We start from the raw sequence: 23,481 nt of genomic DNA on the forward strand, positions 1-23,481 counted from the left end.
CAGCAACGATCGACTATTCAACAGCCCTGTCAATTGAATTAATATAAAAGTCGAAAAAGGAGCACAATTTTGTACAAATGGGGAACAGAGTTATGGAACCTGCACTGTTCTCATCAACTCGCCAAAGTGGAAATGTGGGGGGCAGTTTCAATCCATTCCCATCAGCGGGTACTGAGATACCAGCTTACATATAAGAACTTAACAAAAAAACTGCTAAGTTGAAAAAGGGGCAAAAATCTGTAAAATGCAAAGTAGAGTTATTGAATCTTTGCCCTGCATGTCATATCATGACTGTGAATAAGTATGTGAAGTTTCAATCCTTTCCCATAAGTGGATACTGAAGTCCAAACAAGAGGGCAAGATAGCCCTATATATCGTTCACCAGAGTTGATTTGGCCTACTTACCTAGTTTTTTACCCCACATGAGCCAGTTTCGAATTTAACCTAGAGATCACCGAGCAAAACATTCTGACCAAGTTTCACAAAGATTGAGTCACAATTCTGGCCTCAAAGTATTCACAAGTTTTTCATTTAATTTGAAAGGGTCACCTAGTTTTTAACCCCACATGACCCAGAATCAAACATGACCTAGAAATCATCAAGACAAACATTCTGACCAAGTTTAATAAAGATTGTGCCACAAATGTTGCGTCTAGAGTGTTCATAAGCTTTACGATTTATCTGGCCAACTTACCTAGTTTTTGACCCAACATAACCCAGTTTCGAACTTGACCTAGAGATCATCAAGACAAACATTCTGCCTAATTTTCGTAAAGATTGGCTCACAAATGTTGTCTCTAGTTTGTTCACAAGCTTTTCCTTTGATTTGACCGGGTGACCTGGTTTTTGACTCCACATGACCGAGATTCGAACTTGACCTATAGATAATCATGACAAACATTCTCTATAATTCTAATGAGTTTCAAACTTAAACTGTTGTCTCTAGTGTTGACAAGATTTACCTTTCATCTGCTCTAGTGACCTAGTTTTTGACCCCACATGACCAAGTTTCAAATTTGACATAGAAATCATTAAGGCAAACATTCTGACTAAGTTTCAAAAAGATTTAATCACAAATATGGCCTCCAAAGTATTCACAATCTTTTCCTTTGACTTGACTGGGTGACCTAATTTTTTACTCCACATAACCCAGATTCAAACTTAACCTAGAAATCATCAAGACTAACATTCTGGCCATGTTTTATCAAGATTGTACCAAATGTTGCCTCTAGAGCGTTCACAAACTTTTCCTTTGATCATGCCTACTGACCTAGTTTTTGACCAAACATGACCCAGTTTTAAACCTGACCTAGAAATCATCAAGGCAAACATTCTGACGAAGATTCATAAAGATTGGGCTACAAATGCAGCCTCTAGAGTGTTCACAAGTTTTTCATTTGATCAGGCCTAATGACCTTTTTTCCGACCCCACATAACCCAGTTTCAAACTTAACCTAGAAAACATCAAGTCAATTATTCTGACCAAGTTTCATAAAGATTGTGTCAAAATGTGGCCTCTAGAGTGTTCACAAGCTTTTCATTTGTTCTGGCCTACTGACCTACTTTTTGATCCCACATATCTCAGATTCAAACTTAACATAAAAATCATCAAGGTAAACATTCTGACTAAGTCAGTGTATCACAGTGAATAAGTGTGTGAAATTCCAATTCATTCTCACAAGTGGTTACTGAGATACCAGCTTACATACTGAAACCAAATCGGGACACCGACGCAGACGCAGACACTGACGCAGACGTGTATGACGTACCATTTGGGTCAAAAGTCTGAAATCGCTCGAGCGGTACCATAATACACGGTAAGCGTGTAAATTTATACGTTAAGCGTGTTTTTACACGGTAAGCGTATAAATTACACGGTAAGCGCGTAAATTTACACGCTTACCGTGTTAATTTACACACTCAACGTGTATTTTCGTTGACCCGATTCTTAATTTAGAATTCGAGCGAATGGACTAATCAAAATTTAGTTTAGAACTGCAAAAATGATTGCATTCACCGTGGACGCAGACGCACAGGCGCGTCCAATAGCTCTACTATTCTTTGAATAGTCGAGCTAAAAATTAACACCTCCTCATCCGTCTAGTTGACAATATAAAGGAGTACGGCTCAGCTAAAGAGCAAAATATTGGAAAAGAAACTCTAACAAAGTATTGTTGTGAATTATTTCATAATTGTGTCCCTTATCAGTTATGATCGGCTTGGCTTCCACCAGTCCAGTTCTCTTTGTAAAGACTTCTGAAAATATACATTACGTTTTATTTATCGTCCACCAGGTAACTTTATAAGCTGTTAATTCTATATATTATAGAGGAATGTAATATTATCTATGATAATACTTATCTAAATTCTTTAAAACGTTTTGAGCGAAGCATATTTGTATTGTTTTCATAAAAATAAGTTACATCTGAAAACAAAACTTAAAAAAAATTATTCAAAACTAATACTTACGTACATTTTATGTGTTTGTGGTGACGCACTTATTGTACAAATCAAAAATAAACTTCTGTTGTATAGCTGGATATTCCCATCAAACGGTAACAGAATCTTGTTCCTGCATCCCATAATGAACATGTGATACTAAAAATAAAATCAAATGAACGAGTTTGTTCATGACACTTCTTTTTTACAAAGCACGTGCAATTTATTAGAAAGGAATGACGTCATACCGCTACGACGTCAAACAACAACGACGAGCTCCGGTTTCAATGCTAAAAATAACTTTTATCCCATGTTGGACGTCTTTAGAATGAAATAAAGCCATTACACCAATTTAATGATACTCCAGTGTAATAAAGATTTGACGCTTACGTCGTTTTAAGTATGGAGACGTTGGTCGAATAAATAAAAAAAGAAGAAATTTTTATGTTTCAGCAGAAATGAAACTTACATGTGATAAAAAAAACATAACATTTGTGATTTTTTTTCACATTGAACTCGTTGAAAAAAAAAACCCTTATACATTGCAGAGCCTTACATTTCATTTTTTTATTCATCTCTAACAAATTACACTCATGTAATATCATCTTTATATAGCTAACATGATTTTAGACTTTTAGTTGTCGCCATAGGAACCCCTGGTTGATCCACAAGAAAACTCTTAGTAATTTTCATAGGAGAATAGTCCAAGATACAGTAAATGTTTAGTGAACATCTTTTTGATAAATACCTAAAGTAACAGTCCATTTAAGAAATATTGCAGGGTGAAAGTTTACCGATTAATACGTTAATTTGTACAGGGAGACAACCGTGTCTTTTATATTAATATTATAAAAAGGTTTGTACAGAGTAACGTCGAATACTGTTCGTATTTTAGCATAAACAATCAAATATCATCAGCACGTGCTTGATGCCCGTTCCGAACGTGCTGTATATGAACAATGTGTAAAGGAATCAATAGAAATGTTCCAGCAACAGTTGTTTTGCTGCATGAACTATCATAATAATCAGAACTTTTATGAAAATAAGCGGCATCATCTCATTTGGAGAGAAATGGAATTTGGCGTTTAAATGGTTTCTCCATAAAAAATGTATTATAACGCTATTCCACACCTCTTCAAGCTTCATGCGCGAGAACTCGTGGGATTGATCCAAGGCCGTGTCATACTAAGTACGTGAAATATGGTACTAACGGTACTGTTCACTTCCTCTCTTGGCATTCGGCATTAAGATTTGTTCTAAGATCTGGACTGTCCAGTGTATAATGTAAATGAGTTGGGTATCATGTCACGTGTCTACGTGATATGCCAGAGAGGCAGGACTATAAAATTAAGCAATGTGTTCAGGGTACATGTAGACACCGCTGGAATTTCGTCCTGGGTTCACTTACAAATACCTATTTCGATGCAGTACAACTGATGGTTCTGAATGAGTGTTGTGCGCCTTGAAATACCTTTAAAACATGACAAGGCATTTGCCGAATGTCATCGAATCAGCAGTTTTCCATGGGAAATATAAGAATTGAATAGCAATATCTACAAAAATAGTAAGACTAGAATAATTAAAGTGGTAGGTTGGTATATGGTAGTTATGGGCTTACATTCAGTACAAGTACTAAGTGTTTTTGCCAAATATTGCCCGCGGAAAATTAAAATTAGCGACCATTTATGGAACATTTGTGTTCTAATGTTGTCCCAAGGTTGGTCCCAAATTACCCAAAATTTTACTATTTCTGTGAAAGGTCTTTGATATTAATTCGTCAATGTTGTTTGTACGAAAATGAATTCTTGTTTCTTTCCATACAAAATATATAGTTAATGTAGATATAATGTTTTGAAGGTTTACAGACTGTGAGTATACATTTTATATAAAGAGTGTTATAGTTTTCATCTGACATCGGTTCAACCTTGGTAATATAATGGCTTGCAAAGGCACCAGAAAATATGAAGAGTCAAATAAATGACCACACCACAAAACGTCGTGTGCATTCGCGAAAAGTATATTTCAAAGTGCGCATGTGTGTAGGTGACGTCAGGTTAAGTAAAAGAGAGCAATATCGTGTGTGTGTGTGTTGTAAAATATGATATGGGTTGTGTGTGATTGGTGTAACGTGAAAGGCTGTAGTGTTGAATGGTGTATAATGTATGTGTTTATGTGACTATGTATACATATATGACAACAAAACAAAACAGAAGTTACTACGGAGGACAATACAGGACATCACAATACTATAAATACACATAAAAATAAGTAAGGGTACCGATCCTGCAGCAAGAGAAAATATCGTGCCAATAGTAAAACTGGGGGGAAATGCTAGGTGTGCATGTAGTGTATGCAGTTCAGTGTAATAGTTAGTTGATTAATATGTTTATATGCATACCTCATTTAATTACTCCACGTTTACTTTTACGCACCGGGCCATGTGTCAGGGATGGAAGCAAGTCAAAAGTGATGATTTCGCTTCCCAAACGGGAAACAAATTACTATATTCAGTAACAAGCTTCCAATTCAAGGAGTAGGGAAAAGGCATATTATTATTTCCCGCATACATTTTATGATTATAAAATGATAGGCTTTGTATCTCATTTTTCGAGGAATTGTCTTGCCAAAACGGGGTTATTACACATAAAACATCATTTATAGTAACATACAAATTATATGAAGTACACGTCTTCTGTTGCGTATATGTGGCAGAGGTTTTTTTTTTTATTTTTTTGGTTTAACGCCGTTTTCTATTAGTATTTCAGTCATGTAACGGCGGGCAGTTAACCTAACCAGTGTTCCTGGATTCACTACTAGTACAAACCTGTTCTCCGCAAGTAACTGCCAACTTCCCCACATGAATCAGAGGTGGAAGACTAATGATTTCAGACACAATGTCGTTTATCAAATAGTCACGGAGAACATACGCCCTGCCTGAGGATCGAACTCACGACCCCGCGATCCGTAGACCAACGCTCTACCTACTAAGCTAAGCGGATGGGCTGTGACAGAGATGGTGCTAATGACCACATATAAAATTTATATAGTTACGTGATTATAACAAGAGACAAAGGAATAATGAGTGTAGGAACTCCGAATATCAAATTGTTGTAAGCGCAGTCAGAAAGGAAAAGCCCATGAAACAAATATAGCAAGAGTTCAACAACTGTAACCTCCACTCCCTCCCCCCATCACCCCACACACCCAACCCAAATAAATAAATAAACTCCAGTTAATGCTCAGTTTTCGTCAGTGTGCACTGCTTATAATGACGACTTTTCTGTCACCATCCAAGTTTTTAAGATTCATTTCGTAACAACAGAGAAGAAACTGGCAGTTTGTCTTTAAACTGTCAAATGTTTTGAGCAAACACTTCAGTTCATGTTTCAAAAGAAATAAAAAAATGACAATAATAACTTTGGCCGAAATGTCAACAATGCATAAACATTATCAATATCAAAACACTCGTATACAGTTAGTTAAGCTCACTGAACTGAACATCACACGTTTAAAGCACCCCGGAACAATAGTTTTAAAGGGCTCCTGCGCCGTAACTATTTCCTTTGGATTCAGTTGCACGTTACTGCAGCTCTTCAAATAACAGCATGGATAGTTTATTTTTGCAAGTTTAGTATATATACCGGGAAGGAGGTGTCAGCACCAATGTGTTTGACGAAGACGTGACATGTATCATAATATTGTGGAAATATCTGCTCGTCACAGCCAGTCCAGCTTACACCTGCCAATTGTTTTCCCTATTTCATGATATTGAATTGTTAAAGTTTCATTTTTTCCACAGCAAACGTTTATCACCTACGTCTGTGGTTCATGACAACTCGCTTGCCTTTAGTTGCGAGGCTCCAGTGCCTACGCTTCGAGGTACCGGGCACGGTAAATTGCGCAATGAGGTATCCGTTATGGATTGACACTTTGCTTGAATATTATTGCAGTGTAACCAATAGATAAATCATGAGTGACAGGTAGGTGACAGGTACGAAAAGTTGGAAAATTCAACTCGTAATAAACCTGTAACTTAAACCTGAGCCAGGTTGCAAATGATTTTTCTTTTTATTAACAAAAACTTACTCATGATACTTCATCCTTTTGTTGCATCATGCTTTTGCATGTTTTGGCAGGATCCAATCAGTCTTGGCGTTTACAGTTAAGACATGTGTTTGTAATATAAACAAATTCACGTAAAGAGTCTACGATCGCATATTAATACATTCCTCAGCTTTAAGAATCATTTGTAGTTAAACAACGTGCGAGGACACATGAAATTAAGATGCATTACTTAACCAACTGAAAATCGAAAAAGACATGTACTGCAGCCTGAAACGTAAGGTAGTCATCCACAAGGCTTATGTTAGATGCGTGTACCCAGGTTCACACCCATGCATGAGATAATGCACTCAGGGCACCTGAGTCTTCGGACACCAACAATAGCTGGAAAGTCGTCATATGGGTTATAACAGTGTCTGTGTTACGGTAAACACGACTGTTAAGGTATGTACCATGTAAAAGCGTACCTCCTTTTCGAAGAGTATTCAATTCCTACAATAAACTTACTTTGACTTAAATTTTCCAAGGAGGGCGGGGGTGGCGTAGGTTTAAGCCCCACTGAGACCAATTGTTTTCCTTATATTCCTTCTAACAAGAAAGTGGTTTGCTTTTTTCAAGACTCATTATTGATTTATTGTTCAAAAGTGAAAAATTTTGATTGATAAGTGTCTTTTGCTGTACAGAGTGAATTTACCTCTGAGACAGTATGGGGTTGAGTTAGATGTCTTTAACAATACTGAGTTACATGCGGTAAAAATTCTCAATTTTGTCTTTACTTTTTAGATTACATATTTCGTAAGAAATGTACGTAGGTTTTACTTCTGCCCCAAGGTCAATTTTGATGTGTGCAAAATTTGAAACAGGCCCACATGACTCAACATTAGCTTTTTCAATGTTCGAATTAGAATTCATTAAATCCTTTTACTTGAGACACCCAAGAAAAAAAATGGTATTCACAGTTTTATTTCGTGTTTTATAATTGTTTACTAATAGCTATATGTTTCTTTTATCAACATTAATTGTAAAATGATTTCTCTGCAAACGTTTTGGACAGTGGCAATCACTTTGAAATTTCTCTCTACTTGGGTTTGAGGAAATATTATGAATTATACAAAACAAAAAACAAAAAAGGCACATTAAACTTGTTTAAATTTTTCATACAAGTCTCTCACCGGATACAGTATATTGCTGTAATATTGTTTTGAACATTTGAAATATTCACCATAAGGTGGGCCATACCTTAAAATAAGCTCTTGTTCAGCTTTGATATAGTGTGTTTCTTAACCGGTGTCTCAACAAAATCTGACACTACGCTTGAATCAAATAGAAAGAGATTATCTTGCTTGGTAAGTCATTCAAGGTAAGTGATTATAATGTGTCTCTTATGTGTTTGTGAAATTAATTTGTGATATATTTTTGCAAATGTTAAGTTGCTTAGTTGCGTGAGGCCTCCGTTGCTGAGTGTTTAAGGTCTCTGAGTACAAATCACTTGTCCTTAATGTTAGCTAGAGTCTTACTCGGGCCGTTGAATTCTCTGTGTGAGAATGTCATCCAGCTTGGGGTCTCCTCCGACATCAAAGCTAGAAAGTTGCCATATGACCTATAATTAAGTCCATGCAACGTCACATCAAACAAAACATAATATATTGCTGGGATTTGAAATTCATAATTTATAAGTTCGTTTTCATCTACACTCCAGTTAAGTACAAAAACAAAATATTTTCTTGCAGGGGATTTTCTCCAAATGTACGAGCCCTAGAAAGAATAGATATGTCAATATAGGAGATACAATATTTGCAATTTGATTGGTTAAGTAAAAAACCTATCAGTATAGTATCTTCTTGCTGACAACATATTCTATTTGTTTTCACGTATGTTTGAATAAACTTGACATCCGAACCTTTCATGTTTATGGTGATTTGACAGTCCATTTTTTGTTTTATAATGTTTACAAATAGTTTAATGTTTCTTTTATCAAAATTAATGGTAAAATAAATTTTCTGCAAACGTTTTGGATAGTTGCCATCACATTGAAATTTGTCTATACTTGGGCTTGATGAAAAAAAAAAACACGAATTATACAAAATTAACAAAACACGGCACGATAAAAGTTGTTGAAAAAAATGCAACACTGTGAGAAACACGGTCAACTTTAAGAACGTATTAAACAAATGCTTCTCTTTAAGCATTTCTATTAGGGGTCCGATACCTTAATGCATTAGGGCGGAATATAACTAAAATTCACAGAGGCAATGCATAATCTAAAATACTGGACATTTACCAATAAGGGAGTGAGTGCAAATTTATAATTACAGTTGAAAAATGATATGCTTAAGTACACACATCCAGTATTTATGCCATATTTGAAGCTGATCTATTTAAAAGAAATGCTTAAAAGATTTTTATATGATATATTTAAAACCTTCTTTAGAAAATTACAATTCATCCTAAAACTTCTTATACATCTGCTTTTGTCCTTTAAAAGAATGTTCTCTTTTTCAACACCTGCAATATTCTACAGCTGTAACTTTGAGGCATATTTGCAGCTCTAACATTTTTATTTTTTCACAGCTGTATTTTAACAGCTGTATCTCATTTGCATTTTTCTACCTGTTTTACAGTCGTTTTACAACTGTAAATTAATATTTAAATGTTTCAGTGCCAATATAACATCAGCTGTAAAATTAATGTTCTTATATAAAATCTACAGGCGTAAACTAGACGACAAACCACCAGAAGGCCTAGATTGTTTTCATTTTTACATGGTAACTGAAATATCTCAAGGAAAATGCTGAGATTCACTGATTCAAGTAGAAAAATCCTGACGTAATGCAACAATTTGACGTGATAATTGACGTGTCATGATTCTTTCTTACCGATCCACAAGTCAACCGTTGTTGACTGAAAAAATAATATATCCCAAACAGTAATTTGACATGTAACAAATTCACTGTTTTGAGTTAAGATTCGAAGGAATTATATCACGGGGATGCAGCCCGAGTGATATAATGATACGCATCTTAACCACAAACAAAGACTTATTCTTGCGCAAGTCACTGCTTGATGTATATCATTTCGATTCTAACTAGTTATCTAGGATTATTATATAACCATGTCCTTGACAATATCCGTCAAATATGTGCCTCAGTCTTGTTGATTTCTACCCAGCGGCGCGCTGCTATGCCATCTAACGATAAATGGCGTAATAATTGTGACGTCAGAAAAATGAGTCGTTGAATGATAACAAACAGTTTTCAGCCTTCTTCCTTTAACAGGAAACAAATCGGGTCGTGTCAGAATGCAGAGATTGACTTTCTTCTTTTTAACTAGCAATCAAATGTCGTCATTCAGAATTGTCAGTATGACACAAATGAGTACGTAAGAACTGTAGGCAGTGCAAGTTGCATGAAAAGCTAATACAACATATGCCATGAAGTAGTATTCCAAATCCCTATTCAATCGCATGACGATTTATCATCAATTTGCATACGATGACGTCATTTTCATGTGTGGCATTGCCTTATCTTTTTATTTCTTTTTTTTTTTTCATATACGTCAGTATTGTCCATTTAATTCAGGTTATTGAACAAGTTCATAATATTCATATAGCATAAATATATTGTGATGCATATGTAATAAAAAGAGTACCGGTATTAGCTTTGCATCTAGAAATATGCACTCGCTCCTCATCGGCGTTATACTGAGCTCCTTCGGTTGCGCATACGCAATACTTTTGTTGAAGAACTCGTGCATATTTCTGTATACAAACCAAATAGTCAATAACTGTATGATGGTTGAGGTATTTTATGATCGTATACACAAATGAAGCCCATGGTCGAACACTGATAGTGGTATTTATTGCAAACAAGTATTGTTGATATAACCCAATAATCTCTAAAAAAAAAAAGGGGGGGGGGAATGTTATCACTCCTCTGGGTACACTTCATATTCGTATTTGTTTTGAAAAACTTGATAAATGTCATCTCGAACCCGCCCTCTTAGCTAAATAGGGAAAGCGCAGATCTACGGATTGCGGGGTCGCGAGTTGGAGCCCTGAGCGAGGCGTCTGTTTTCCGTGACGATTTGATAAAATACATTGTGTCTCATATCATTTGTCCTCCACCGCTGATTCATGTGGAGAAATTGGAAATTTCTTGCGGAGAACAGATTTGTTCTGGTACAGAATCCAGGAACACTGGTTAGGTTAACTGCCCGCCGTTACATAACTGAAATACTGTCGAAAAACGGCATTAAACTCAAAACAGAAAAAAATGTCATCTCGAGATAAGCTTAAGATATTTTACTTTAACATGCATTATACGGCTTCAAACTGGATAAAAATGTACAGATAGAAGTTTTATGCTTAACAATCTTGCAAATCGGACAGATATGTTCACTTGATTAATTGAAAGAAATAAAGATATTATTGTGTATTTCAACAGTGTGTTCCCTAGCTGGGTTAAAAGTATGTAAAATTACAGTGAATAAATCAACTCATTAATTTTATAAAATTTTAAACTTTTCCAATATCAATATTTGGTTTTATTTTAAATGTTATTTTATTTAATACTTAAGTGTTTGAGTGCCAATATAAAAACACTCAGCAACCAAACCATTGTGTATTTTATGTGTTTATTTTTTATATCTATCAAAGATACTGTCAGCTGGTGAGGAATGCTTTTTTTATGAAGAGCTTATCTATTCTTCGCTTCCTTCATGTGAGGGCAAATAAAAATGTGCAAATATTTCCTTAGTGAAAAATAAAACATTGCACCTAGAATGGTCAGATAATATGCTCTAAGTTGAATCATATAAGCTACTGAAAACAATTATACAAAGGTAAGAATTTTATCAGGTAACATAAGTTACACTATTTGTTATATACCTATTTTTGACTCGCAATCAACGATTCTCATTTGCAACATGTGACTGTACAATATGGTTAATACTGGACAAGGCAGTGTTTTTGAACAAATTCTGATTAACGCCGATAACGGATAAAGGTCTTTGCATGATGTTAAACGTTACACATTTTATAGTATTAGCCGGTCACGTAAATTTATAGGTCCCGCCTATCTAACCGTTTTTCCTTTTTCTACAGGAAGAATACATTATTTAAAACCAGTTTACATAGCAATACGGGATATAATTGGAGAACTCGTGTCCAGCTATAACACTCATATCAGAATCGTATATAAGCTCGTGCAATATGATTGTTCAGCTCGCTACATGTCCAAATATATCACCGTTTTATACAGCCGAAAGTTAGACATTAACTTACAAGTATTTCATGGAGTTTGGGAAACAGTCTAAATTACACAAAACAGCATTAGGGGCAACAGTTTTAAGTCGCCTCATATTCCACGGGATGATACTTTCGACACATCTCCAAACACCTACAAAACTACTAAATGATACTAAAGATAAAATAACTTGCAACACACTCATATTTGTTATTAAATAAATTTCGAAATATTTAATATGCTTTTCACACAATTTACCACTCAAAAGCTCGATTTTAAAGTGTCTGCTATGATGACGGGTTGTCAGGGTCTCAATCCTTGATCGTGGCCGTAAAAATGGTACTGACAACACTCTTGATTGGTTCTCCATATCCAAAGGATTTTACCAGATAGTTCAAGTTAGTGTTTGATATGAAATAAGGCAATGACTCAATCGGGAATAGTTACAGTCCATCATCTTGCCCAGAAATATATTTCAACCTGTATATATCGCATTTGACCGTAGAGGGATCGATCCCGATTCCCTATAGCTGGATACCAATGCCATGATATCTGTTGATCAAATGCGTTGTTAAATACCTTTTACCTATACATTTAACTTAATTGTTACGACATTTTTGCATTACATTGCCCATACTGTAGTCCCAAAATACTTTCTTTACATTGAACTTACTATAAGTAAAAATTAAGAATACAATTGTTGAATTTTATACTAATGAAAATTCTTCATATGTGTCATTTGATTAATATTTTATAATTGGAGAAACTTGCATGAATTTCTAAATATTTTTCAGTATGTGTGAAACCGTCCTTTTTGTTTTTATCTTTAATAATATTGATTGTCTATATTTAGTCGGGTATAAAATAAGACTATTTTCTTCCTAATCTTTAATTGTAGTGAACCCAGTGACAAAAGTGAGGAATGATAAAGACATAATCATTGTGAATTTTGCACTTTGGTATAATAATAATATCATCAATAAAAATATTAAAACAAATATCAATTATTATCATTATTATTAGTAGTAGTCTAATTAAACCACTATTACTACCATTATAATTCTGTTCTTATATATATTATTATTAATGATAATTACATTATGAATACTAAAACAGCACGGATGTAGAGTTATATTTTGCAGAAATACAATAACAAATTTCCTCTTTACATAACACACTTGCTTTTAATATTAGTTAAATATCGGATAATTTGAAGAATAAATAATAACCAAAATTGTGGCACTAAACGTGTAATTGCTACAAAACTGTTTTGTAGCTTCATGGTGCTTCTACCGGAGTGAAAGACATGCTTCTTCTCCTCCTCGTTTGGATACTGGCTTTGATACAAAGTGGTGTAGTATCAGGTAAGGAAATCCTTTAAATTGTCGTAGCATTGTACTCTTGGAAATGTTTTAGTCTTCTATACTTAACACAAAACCATAAAAGAAATAGATAAAAACAAAACTTGAAAGGATGAATTAGGTTAAGAAATAGACAACATGTATTGAACATTTCTCACTCTCAAGAAACTAAGAAGGGATATTTAGCGATCTTACTGAATCTAATCCTGTTCAAATTTCACATATTAAGATATTTTTTTCTCTCTTATTTATTTTGGTGCAATATCGAATGTTATTTCATTTAGCTTTATACGTAAATTTTATTGAGTTCAAATCTGAATTGTACATTATAATGTATGGAGCTTTAGACTACGGATAAATGTTGTTTTGCAGAAAAAATCTAACATTTTTTTCAAGAGTTGAATATGTTGCTTTGTAGAGTAATTAACACCATCAGAAACACCAAACATCAAGCGAACTGAACACTTCACTCGGGACAAAATATAGGTTTCTAAATCGAGTATATCGTTATTAGAAAACAAAGATAACCTTTTACTCAAATGGACACGCTAAAATCATATATTCAGAAGAATTAATAATTCTGAGAATGCATGAAAATATATCCAAATATTTTTACCACTCGAAGCGGTGGAAAGATCAGGAAAGTACTTATCGCTTTATTTGAATAAACCGATGAAAAAGTTGAAATTGTTATCAGCTTCAGCGATTTTTATTTCTTTTGATATTTTCTTATATATTTGGGACAAAAGGAGTTATGAGTTAAGCAAGACCTACATTGTGTCATTAATATAAAATGAACACCAAATCAGGAATATGTCACACTTTTTCAGGTAACAGTGTCCTAGATGCCAACGGAGTACGACTAGTAGGTGGTACAGGTCCATATGGTGGAAGAGTAGAAATTAAGATAAATGGAATATGGGGGACAATATGTGATGATTCCTTTGATATCAGAGAAGCTAAAGTCTTGTGCAGGATGATGAATTTGTCGTATGTATATCTACACAATGAATAGTTCTTTCCCGCGCTAGACATAATCCAATATAAGTGCTTGTCAAATAAAATCTCCTGTTCTTATTTAATTTTCTTAGATCAACATTCTTATATATCATAGGGGGAAAACAAAAGATGACTGAGTGCGCAAAGACAAAGAAGCACTTAGACTTCTTACACATTCACCCATCGATCTGCAAGGTTATTAACTTACTTTATGAATGTTTTGTCAGGACTTCCTTATATATTTATGCATTATACGGATATATTTACGAGGTTTGATCTTATCAGTTTAAATCTAATCGTATAAAATAAAACTATATCGATCCTTGTTATATTTGCACTCCACTAACATGTAACTTAAAAGTAGAAAAACGAGCATGAATATCTTTGACATATCCCCTGAGCGAAAGCTAATAGATAACTATGTCATTGTCACGGCCTGCTTCAAGCCGGTAGAGCTTTTAACTTCACGTTACACCCTCATTGGTGACTATGGCCTCAGCCTCAAAATGTGGCAACAAATTTGTACTTGATTATATGTGTGGACGTGGGTCCTTTTGTACTGACGTGACACTACAACTGTAAGACAATATCCAAGATATACGTATGTTTATTTACTATGTAAGTAATATGTATATGTAAACAACGTAGCGGTTACAATATAGCGAAGGCGAATGCAATCTAAATAATCATGATGGAAGTAGATGTATATGAGAATGAAACAATGATTCCTTTTCATAAAGTAATTACTGATAAATTATGAAAATGTATTAAGGTACATATTTAGAGTATAATGAATAAGTAAAATGTCTAACTAACCTGTAAGACAATATCCAAGATATATGTATGTTTATTTACTATGTAAGTAATATGTATATGTAAACAACGTAGCGGTTACAATATAGCGAAGGCGAATGCAATGAAGCGTTGTATTTATCATAAACGCTACGGGTCACAGGTTAGTAAGATATTAGTATACTATAACGGGACATATAGATTATATTGGATACAGGTACGAATAGAGTATTGGAGGGTTGTGGGCGGTTATCGGGAGGACTGTATTTGATTATTTCCCCTGGACCAGTTATGTATTTAAATAAAGCGGGTAGTTATGGAATTAAAAACAACATGTCTGATTAATTAATTATGTTTTATCGTATACTTTATTCAAATCACAAGTTAATATACAAATTAGCGTGAGATAATTTGCCCTACGACATCATCTTTAAATACTTAGATGATAATATATCTGGTTTATTTATGTACATAAAAGCCTATGCTAATCTTTTTGTTTATCTTTTCAATATTTCATCATGAAGCATTTCTTTTTTCATTTAGTGCTACCATGTATTTTCCGGGTGCTCGGTATGGACATGGAATTGGTCCAATATTTGCTGACAGACTCTCTTGTATTGGGTACGAGACACACATACGTGAATGCTCTTTCGTTACCAACACACTTTGTTACCACTCAAGAGATGTTTCCATCATTTGCACTGGTAAATAAAATGAATAAATTCGTTCATCATTTAAAGTTTGATATCAGCTTGAAAAGAGTTTGTTTCAGTTGAACGATTTGACATCAGGCTAAGTACACACACGTCAGCTCAAAATCATTTGTACAAACTCTTAAGGCAGTCCGTGCTAAATGTCGAGGCATTCCTTTTTACATGGTTTTAAGATACATGTTGCACAAAGTATTCATTCTTATCAATACGTTTGCCTTATCACATCGTTTAAAGATAAATGCTGCATGAAGTAGTATTTCTTATCATTAATACGTAACAACCCATGCTACATGCACAGACACACGATTGCCTTATCAGAACGTTTTAAGATAAAATGTTCAATACCGTATTTCTTCTTTGCAATGATAAGCGTATATCAATTTCAGCATGTGGTCAGTTCAATGTATATAACGGGCAGATATCTTCTGTGTCTTCAAATGGAAACGTTTTGACGACTTCCTGTAACAGTGGGTTTGTATCAAATGCGACTACGGTTGAGTGTAGAAGGTCAGGAACCTGGTCTGTCGGATCACTATCCTGCAAAATGCCTACGGATCCAGGTATGCATTACCCTTTTTGGTTTTCAATTCTTTTGTGTAAAATTCCAGGTAATCGTTTAATTCACTTAAAATATAATGCTTAACAATGTATTTACAGGTTAACACAGTATGCAGGGAAGTCGCTTAATGGCGTTTTCAAATATTCCTCAGTTTTTTTTGTAGAGTACAAGAGTAATGTCGTTAATTTCTTTGCCATTATTTTCCCCAAAGAACATGACAAGTCTATATTTGACATTTAGATACTATTTATATCATCTAATGACAGCTTTGCTTTCGATATTTCTGTTATTGTGGCAATAAGTATGTCAAAGCTTGAACGAAGCCTTTCAGGGGATTTGAAATAAAGATAACAATAACAAGATAAATATATGAAAGTTAATCATTGGATTATCAAATTATTGAAGTATTTAGCAATGTAAAAGCTTTGGAAAGTAATAAAGAAATTAAAGAATAACTCAGATTAACTGAATATGTCATTGTTGATCTCATGCTTTGAAAGGTTATCCACTACCGATATCTGACATACGGCTTTCAAATGGGGTTGGTCTATATGATGGTAGAATTGAGGTTCAGGTCAATAACACGTGGGGGACGATTTGCGGCTCATCATTCTCGACTGGTGAAGCCAGTGCGATTTGTAGCATGCTTGGATACTCGTAAGTTGTTTTTAAATCTGAAAATTAAACACTTTGAATTCTTTATACAGATATTGTAATGGGATTGCAGCGAACCTTATTTATCGACAATCACTTTAAAAACCTTTATAAAGCTTATTTGTTAACATAGAATGCGACCAAGGAAAATAATAGTAGACGCAGTTTGAATGGTGTTTATAAGCTGTATTGCACAATCATTGTATGGACTCCCAAAGGATTAAAAAATAAAACACTGAATTTAAATCCATCTTAGTAGTAATTCTTGACTCTATTAAAACTCTTTTCAAAGATAAGATACCATTTACAATATGTAATACATTTCCAAATTTACAACAATTGAAACGAAATGTGTACGGGTAAATCATACGGTTTTTGCGCGTACTTGATGTGTATCACCATCATGTATAATCGTATTTATGTATGTTCTTACATTACATACGACGAATTGCAAGCCAAAGTTTCCAACATAAAGACGTGCATTTCTAAAATCAATATGTTAACATGCTTGTCATATGCCTTTTTATTACAAGGCGTCTTATATAAGTATCTGGTCCATAAATTTGTGTTACTGGCCAGTGTATAGTTCAACACGCTTTACTAGACCCAAAATGAAATCTTGAAGAAACAAAAAATATGAAGGTATATTTCTAATGCCTTGTACATGTAACAAAAGTCCTAATGAATGGCCTCTTTCCAACGGTAATAGTTTGGCTTTTTATAGACGATCTAGTCAATAAGTATAAGTATCTAAAGAGTAACAGCTTTGTACACCACTGTTAAGAACGTGCGAAATAACCGGGTGTTGGGGCGCCTTGTGTATGTTTGACTTCATTTTATTCTTTGACCTCGCGTTAAAGAACTAATGAATGTCTATATTTTAAATTTTACTCTAAATATGATCAATTTATTTCAATGTTTAAGTGCATTTGATATTTTCAATGATCAAATGACTTTAATGCTTAGTGCAATTTTGCGTTTTGATATTAAACACTTAGTAATACGGCATAATATGATTAATTGCTCTCCTAAGCCATTGTTAAGTCGTGATTATAAGCGTATAATGCTCACCATTTACATTACATGTTGTTTAAAAGTAATCCCTTTATGAAAATACTTATGTCGTGTGTAAAACGATCGATGTATTTCCGGTAACTCTTGTGCAACGAATAACCGTAGCTATCACAACAAATACAATTAATGAAAATATCAAGTAAGAGAGTTGTGTGTTAGTCTAACTAATTTGACGCGACTGTAGGAAATATTGAGATTTTTTTTTTAAATGGGCAATATCCTCAATCGCGTTAAACACTCGAAAGATCAAATTAGTTGAAGCAATTTCCGATGAAAGTTCACCGCTGCAGACTCTTTACATGCTAAAGGCCTAAATGCCGTTTATTACACGAATTTATCCATCAATTAAAAAAATCTTATATGTATTGTAAGGTGATTCAATTCCTCATTGATTTATGCCAAGATTATCCCCAAAAAATCCAAAATTACGAATTTTCTGGTGATTTAAACATATGTATGTACTGTGCACGATTAACGATGACCGTTGACTACACGCCAATATGCGCAAGTGATAAAGCGAATAACTTTACATGACTGGTGTACTGCGATCAACCTTCCATTGTTTTGGTCCTTCAAAGTGTTGACGTTTAGATTTCCCTGTCACAAACATAAAACTATCTGAACGTCGAATTATTTTGAATAGGTTGTGTGTGTGTGTTAAACTTGTTACTTGTTTGTAGTTCGGTAAAATTTATCTTTTAATAAAGTTTATATCGTGTATATCTAAACTGATACGGATATTCCATTTTACAATGATATACAATAGAGGAAACATGTTTTCTTTACTGTATGTTTGTCACAAATATTTTCAGGACAAATTATCGACAGTACTATGGATCTTCATCTACCTACGGACAGGGTTCCGGTCCTATATACATCGACAAACTGGATTGTACTGGTTCGGAAAAGGAAATGAACAAATGCACATATCGCGTGAACAACTCCTGTAGCCATAGTAATGATGCGGCGGTCGCTTGCAATAGTAAGTATGCTTGGTTGATAAATTCAATCGCAGTCAATAATATTTCAGTAATTTAGCATATATAGGACTCTGGAAACTATTGTGAAACGTATGTTTCCTTGCAAAATGAAATCTGCAAGCCTGATGTGTTTTGATGTGTTATTATTCTTTGTTCATTTTCAATTTTGATTACATTATTAAATTTTGTAGAAAATCCACTAAATATCACGGATATACGATTGGTCAATGGTACCGGGCTGTATGATGGACGGGTTGAGCTTTTTGTAGATGGTATTTGGGGAACTATCTGTGGCTGGTCAATAAACACAAATGCAGTTGAAACTCTCTGTAGAATGAAGGGAACAGGATTAAGGCAAGTAGCCTGAAATTTCACTTCTTGGACATTACTGACAATATCATTCTACATGCGCTATTTTCAAATTAAAGCAAGTTGTATAATTTGGTTGCAGGGAAATAATTTCATACCATATTAGTAAGATTATTGATAAAGAAGTAAAGTACAAATATGTTCGTTAGCTAGTTCAGTCCAGATTCCATGTAGCTTTTGACCCTAATGAGGGGATTTCCTAAGATCACAGCACTCAGTTGTACACTTTCGTTCACATTAACTGCGCTTCGTATATGCGATTAGATTTCCCCAGTCGTTGTTCATCGCGTTCATTGAATGGAATGTACCATTATGAATTTTATGATATTTAAAACAAATAATTGGACCACCTAAAGCAAGATAAGAGATGTTAAGTTTAATTTCTCAACTAGTATAACTACGTACAAACAAATTCTTATCTTATTTTTTATAAAAAAGAAAATTCGAAAGTAACATGTAAATAATGTTAGTTTAATGTGCGAATTACTAGATTATCCTGTCGTAATACTTATTATTTTATCAATGTTTTTCAAAGTATCATTAACTCAGGTTCTTGATCTTTTCGAAAACAATGTTTTTTTTTTAACATATATTATAGAAATTTTTGCAACACGGTATTGCTTGTTCTTTTTCTAATTTTTGTATATATGAAGTACAGTGTTTTCTTTTAAGCCGATACTTTGGTATACTCTTAAGGTCTTGACGTTCACTTTTGTATTATGTGCGTTGAATGATACATCATTTTGTTCTGTATGTTTTGGTCTAAATTAGAGACTTCCCAGTAAAACTGTACAGCCAGAGTAAAGACGCTTTCGCAAAATAGCACCTTACTCTACAAACAAATCCATTGTAATTATGGCAGTTGAGAACAATTTTGCTACAACTGATTAATATTGCACATCAAAAGTCTCTCCATTGTGTGCTTATACTTCATGACATTGCATTCTTTTTTCCAGAGTTTTTAAATATCACACAACATCAACGACACATTATGGAAAAGGAACTGGTCCTATTCTCGTTTCGTATCTACGCTGTGGAAGCGGTTTAAATCACATCACGCAATGTTCTTATTATTCACCTCGGCGTAATTATTGTACGCACAGACGGGATGTGGCGATAGTTTGTTCACGTAAGTGTGTAACACTTTTGTTTAGCGTACATTTTATCTAAAATACCCGAGCTAGATTTAAAAGTCGACAGATATAGATAACTGTGGCCTAGAATTGCTGAACCAGAGCTTTTACTAAAACCATAAAATCTTGGAAATAGAAGCACCGAGAACAATGCAAACAATACAAATTGCAGACTCGGTTTGACTGAGACTGTTCATGAGCAGTAATGGAAAATGCAACATTACCTACGCCCCCTAGCACCGGCTTAAGCAGTATTCAATCTTCAATCTGAATGAATTAATATTAATGATCCTGAATGACCAGAAAATATGATAACACTGAAATGAAGTCGGGGCGACTTTATACGGTCGCCACACAGCACTTAACACCCGCTGTTGTAAAGTAAATAAAATCTGGAAAGTATATCCCTCGGAAGCACCGAAAACAATGCAAACAGTGAATATTGCAGACTCGGTTTGATTACTAATTAAAACCGAGATCAAATTATTAAACAAAGACGCTTTTGTGCCAATATGAAAGTAATAACAATCTATCAGAAGTTTCCACAGTATTTCAGAACTGCTAGCTGTCGGAGAAATTTATATTGAAACAATAAGATATTTATTGTCACAGAATGCAGGTTGTGTGGACGCTATAGTTATTTCGTATTAAATATACTAGTAGCAAGCTTGTGAAATATTTGTTAAAATTAAAAATAATCGTTTCGTTTCTAATTTCCATTAGTAACCACTGTGATGAACGATGTCATATACAAATTACTAGTAAAGACGTATCTTTTAAAAAATAATGTAAATACTGTGTACTAAACAGCGGAATTCATGAAGATCGTTTGTAGAAAAAAAATGTTTCTGTTTTAGCTTCATACAAATCTTAGCAATCGCAGAACACTTTTTAACTAATTACCCTTTCAGCCTGTGACAAAGATGAAATTCTGCATGTTAGTTTTGTTTCATATGTCAATGATACCAACTACATTGCAACGTGCAATAGCGGTTTCAGGCCACAAAAAATACACCTGCGTTGTTTGAGTAACGGATCATGGGAGTATGAGGAAACTTGCACATCGAAATACGGTAATCATTAAACGTGATTTATATAGCATACTTATATTTATCGAATGATTTATCTCTTGGCGTGGCTGATTATCTGATTTCCTTTGGTTACGAGTTCAGATTCGCAGAAATCGAACCACTAGGGATCTATAAGAGCTCTTAAATATTCTATCATATAGCATATCTAACGATGTACCGCAGGAAGGTCTTGTTTATTTTCATTCTTAAATTCTCTTTGGAAATATTTCTTGACTTCATTTATATGTCGGGTAATTAAATTGGACCCATGCGGCTATTGGTATCATAATTGACTACGTAATTGACGTTCTCTCACCAGAAAATCACAGAATATAAAATGTGTGTATACATTTTAAGAAATATCATTTATTTTCTATGGAGAGAATACGTTAAAAGCGCTAGCTAATTGCATAGCTTCTGTTGTAGATGAGATAATATGATGCATTAGTGAAAAAAATGTGTATAGACGAATTTCATCAGTCCAGATTCCAGATTTAGTACAACTACCAGCAAAGCTATAATTGTTGGATGATTGGGTTCGCAACTGCTTCGTAATGTCGATATGTCGATGCAGATATGATACAAGTCTCCAGTAAAACATTTTTGTCAGTTTGAATCAAAGTAAACAAAGTTTCTTGCAGATTATCCACTTGAAATACGTAAAATTAGGCAGTCAGGCAATAGAGTCGAAGTCAATGTAGATGGTGTATGGGGAACACTATGCAACAACAATTTTGATTCATCAGATGCACGAGTAATATGCCGCATGTTAGGACTAAAGTGCGTACAGCATAATGTCTCTGAGATATCATAGTTACACGTGGTCGTATTATTACTTTTATAGTTTGCACAATTTTAGAGGATTAATTTATATAATGTTTACAAAGAACTTGTCCAATTTGCGAAATATGTAATTATATTACTTTATAAATAAAGTGTATTACATTTGTATATGAATATTCGTATTGTTTCGCTTTGAATAAAGTGGTGTAGAAAACATTATCTCAACGACATAGAGAATACAGACGATATTGAAAATCCTATAATTGCCCGCTACAAAGTTTTCTGTAAAAACAAATTCGCCAGACTAAACATATCAAAATTTGCCACCATATTTAAAAATATGATTTCGACAATATAACCACATAATCTGTTTCAGGCGTGTTTTGTACAAAGACAGTTTTTAATCACATTTATATGCTGCACTTTAATGCTTATAAGGCAATGTAAGTTTTCATTGAGTATCATGACAATTTATAATAGATGGTGGTGTACTATACAGCTGTACTAATTATAAAATACTCTGAGTTACGCATTTATCAATATTTCTTTTATTTAACTTTTATATTGTTCGGACAGCGTACCATAGGGATATAACATTTTAAACTGGAAACATTTGTCTTAAAGCTTTGAGAAAGTTACAACTAGCTGTGCTGGAAGTGGGCCTATATACTTGGATAATTTGAGCTGTAATGGTACTGAACCCCACTTAAATAACTGCACGTATAATGTGACTAACGAATGTCACCATCGGAATGACGTCTGTGTCGCTTGCACAAGTAAGTTCATTTAAATCATATCTATACATTCTATATTATTGTAAGAAAATATACACTTACTGAACGGTGTGCTGGTCAACAGTCAATATTTTGGTCGAGGTGCCGGGGTATAATTATTGGCCGAGGTCCCGGGATATAATTATTGGCCGAGGTCCCGGGATATAATTATTGGCCGAGGTCCCGCCGTATAATTATTGGCCGAGTTTCCGCGGTATAATTGTTGGCCGAGGTCCCGCGTATAATTATTGGCCGAGGTCCCGCGTATACTTATTGGCCGAGGTCCCGAGGTATGAGAAACCAGCGTGAATACTTTTGTCTATTGACGTTTAAGCCGTTCAATAAAGCGTTATTATATAACATCATAAATTGATCTTCATTATTTTATTTTCTTTTGTTTACTAAATAAAAAACAGGACCGGAAACATTTGTTGAATAAGAGCCGGTCATAAAGCACACACTATGGACCGGCGATAT

General features: G+C 34.2%; 1 protein-coding gene and 1 long non-coding RNA gene across 2 annotated transcripts; both read left to right on the forward strand.

Annotated features, from left to right (window-relative positions):
- The first annotated feature begins 13,025 nt into the window (after positions 1 to 13,025).
- Positions 13,026 to 19,243, forward strand: LOC123542055 (deleted in malignant brain tumors 1 protein-like). The gene is made up of 7 exons (XM_045327688.2): positions 13,026 to 13,108; positions 13,936 to 14,095; positions 15,440 to 15,600; positions 15,996 to 16,169; positions 16,669 to 16,825; positions 18,709 to 18,878; positions 19,068 to 19,243. Exons 1-7 carry the CDS (start codon positions 13,051 to 13,053, stop codon positions 19,241 to 19,243), a joined length of 1,056 nt encoding a protein of 351 aa, XP_045183623.2. The 5' UTR covers positions 13,026 to 13,050.
- A 966-nt stretch (positions 19,244 to 20,209) lies between these two features.
- Positions 20,210 to 22,217, forward strand: LOC123542604 (uncharacterized). Its single transcript, XR_006684778.1, has 3 exons — positions 20,210 to 20,374; positions 21,290 to 21,451; positions 22,090 to 22,217. It is a non-coding gene; the product is annotated as an uncharacterized LOC123542604 (long non-coding RNA).
- Positions 22,218 to 23,481: the final 1,264 nt, after the last annotated feature.

The sequence above is a fragment of the Mercenaria mercenaria genome, chromosome 19 (genome assembly GCF_021730395.1).
Source record: "Mercenaria mercenaria strain notata chromosome 19, MADL_Memer_1, whole genome shotgun sequence".
NCBI lineage: Eukaryota > Metazoa > Mollusca > Bivalvia > Venerida > Veneridae > Mercenaria > Mercenaria mercenaria.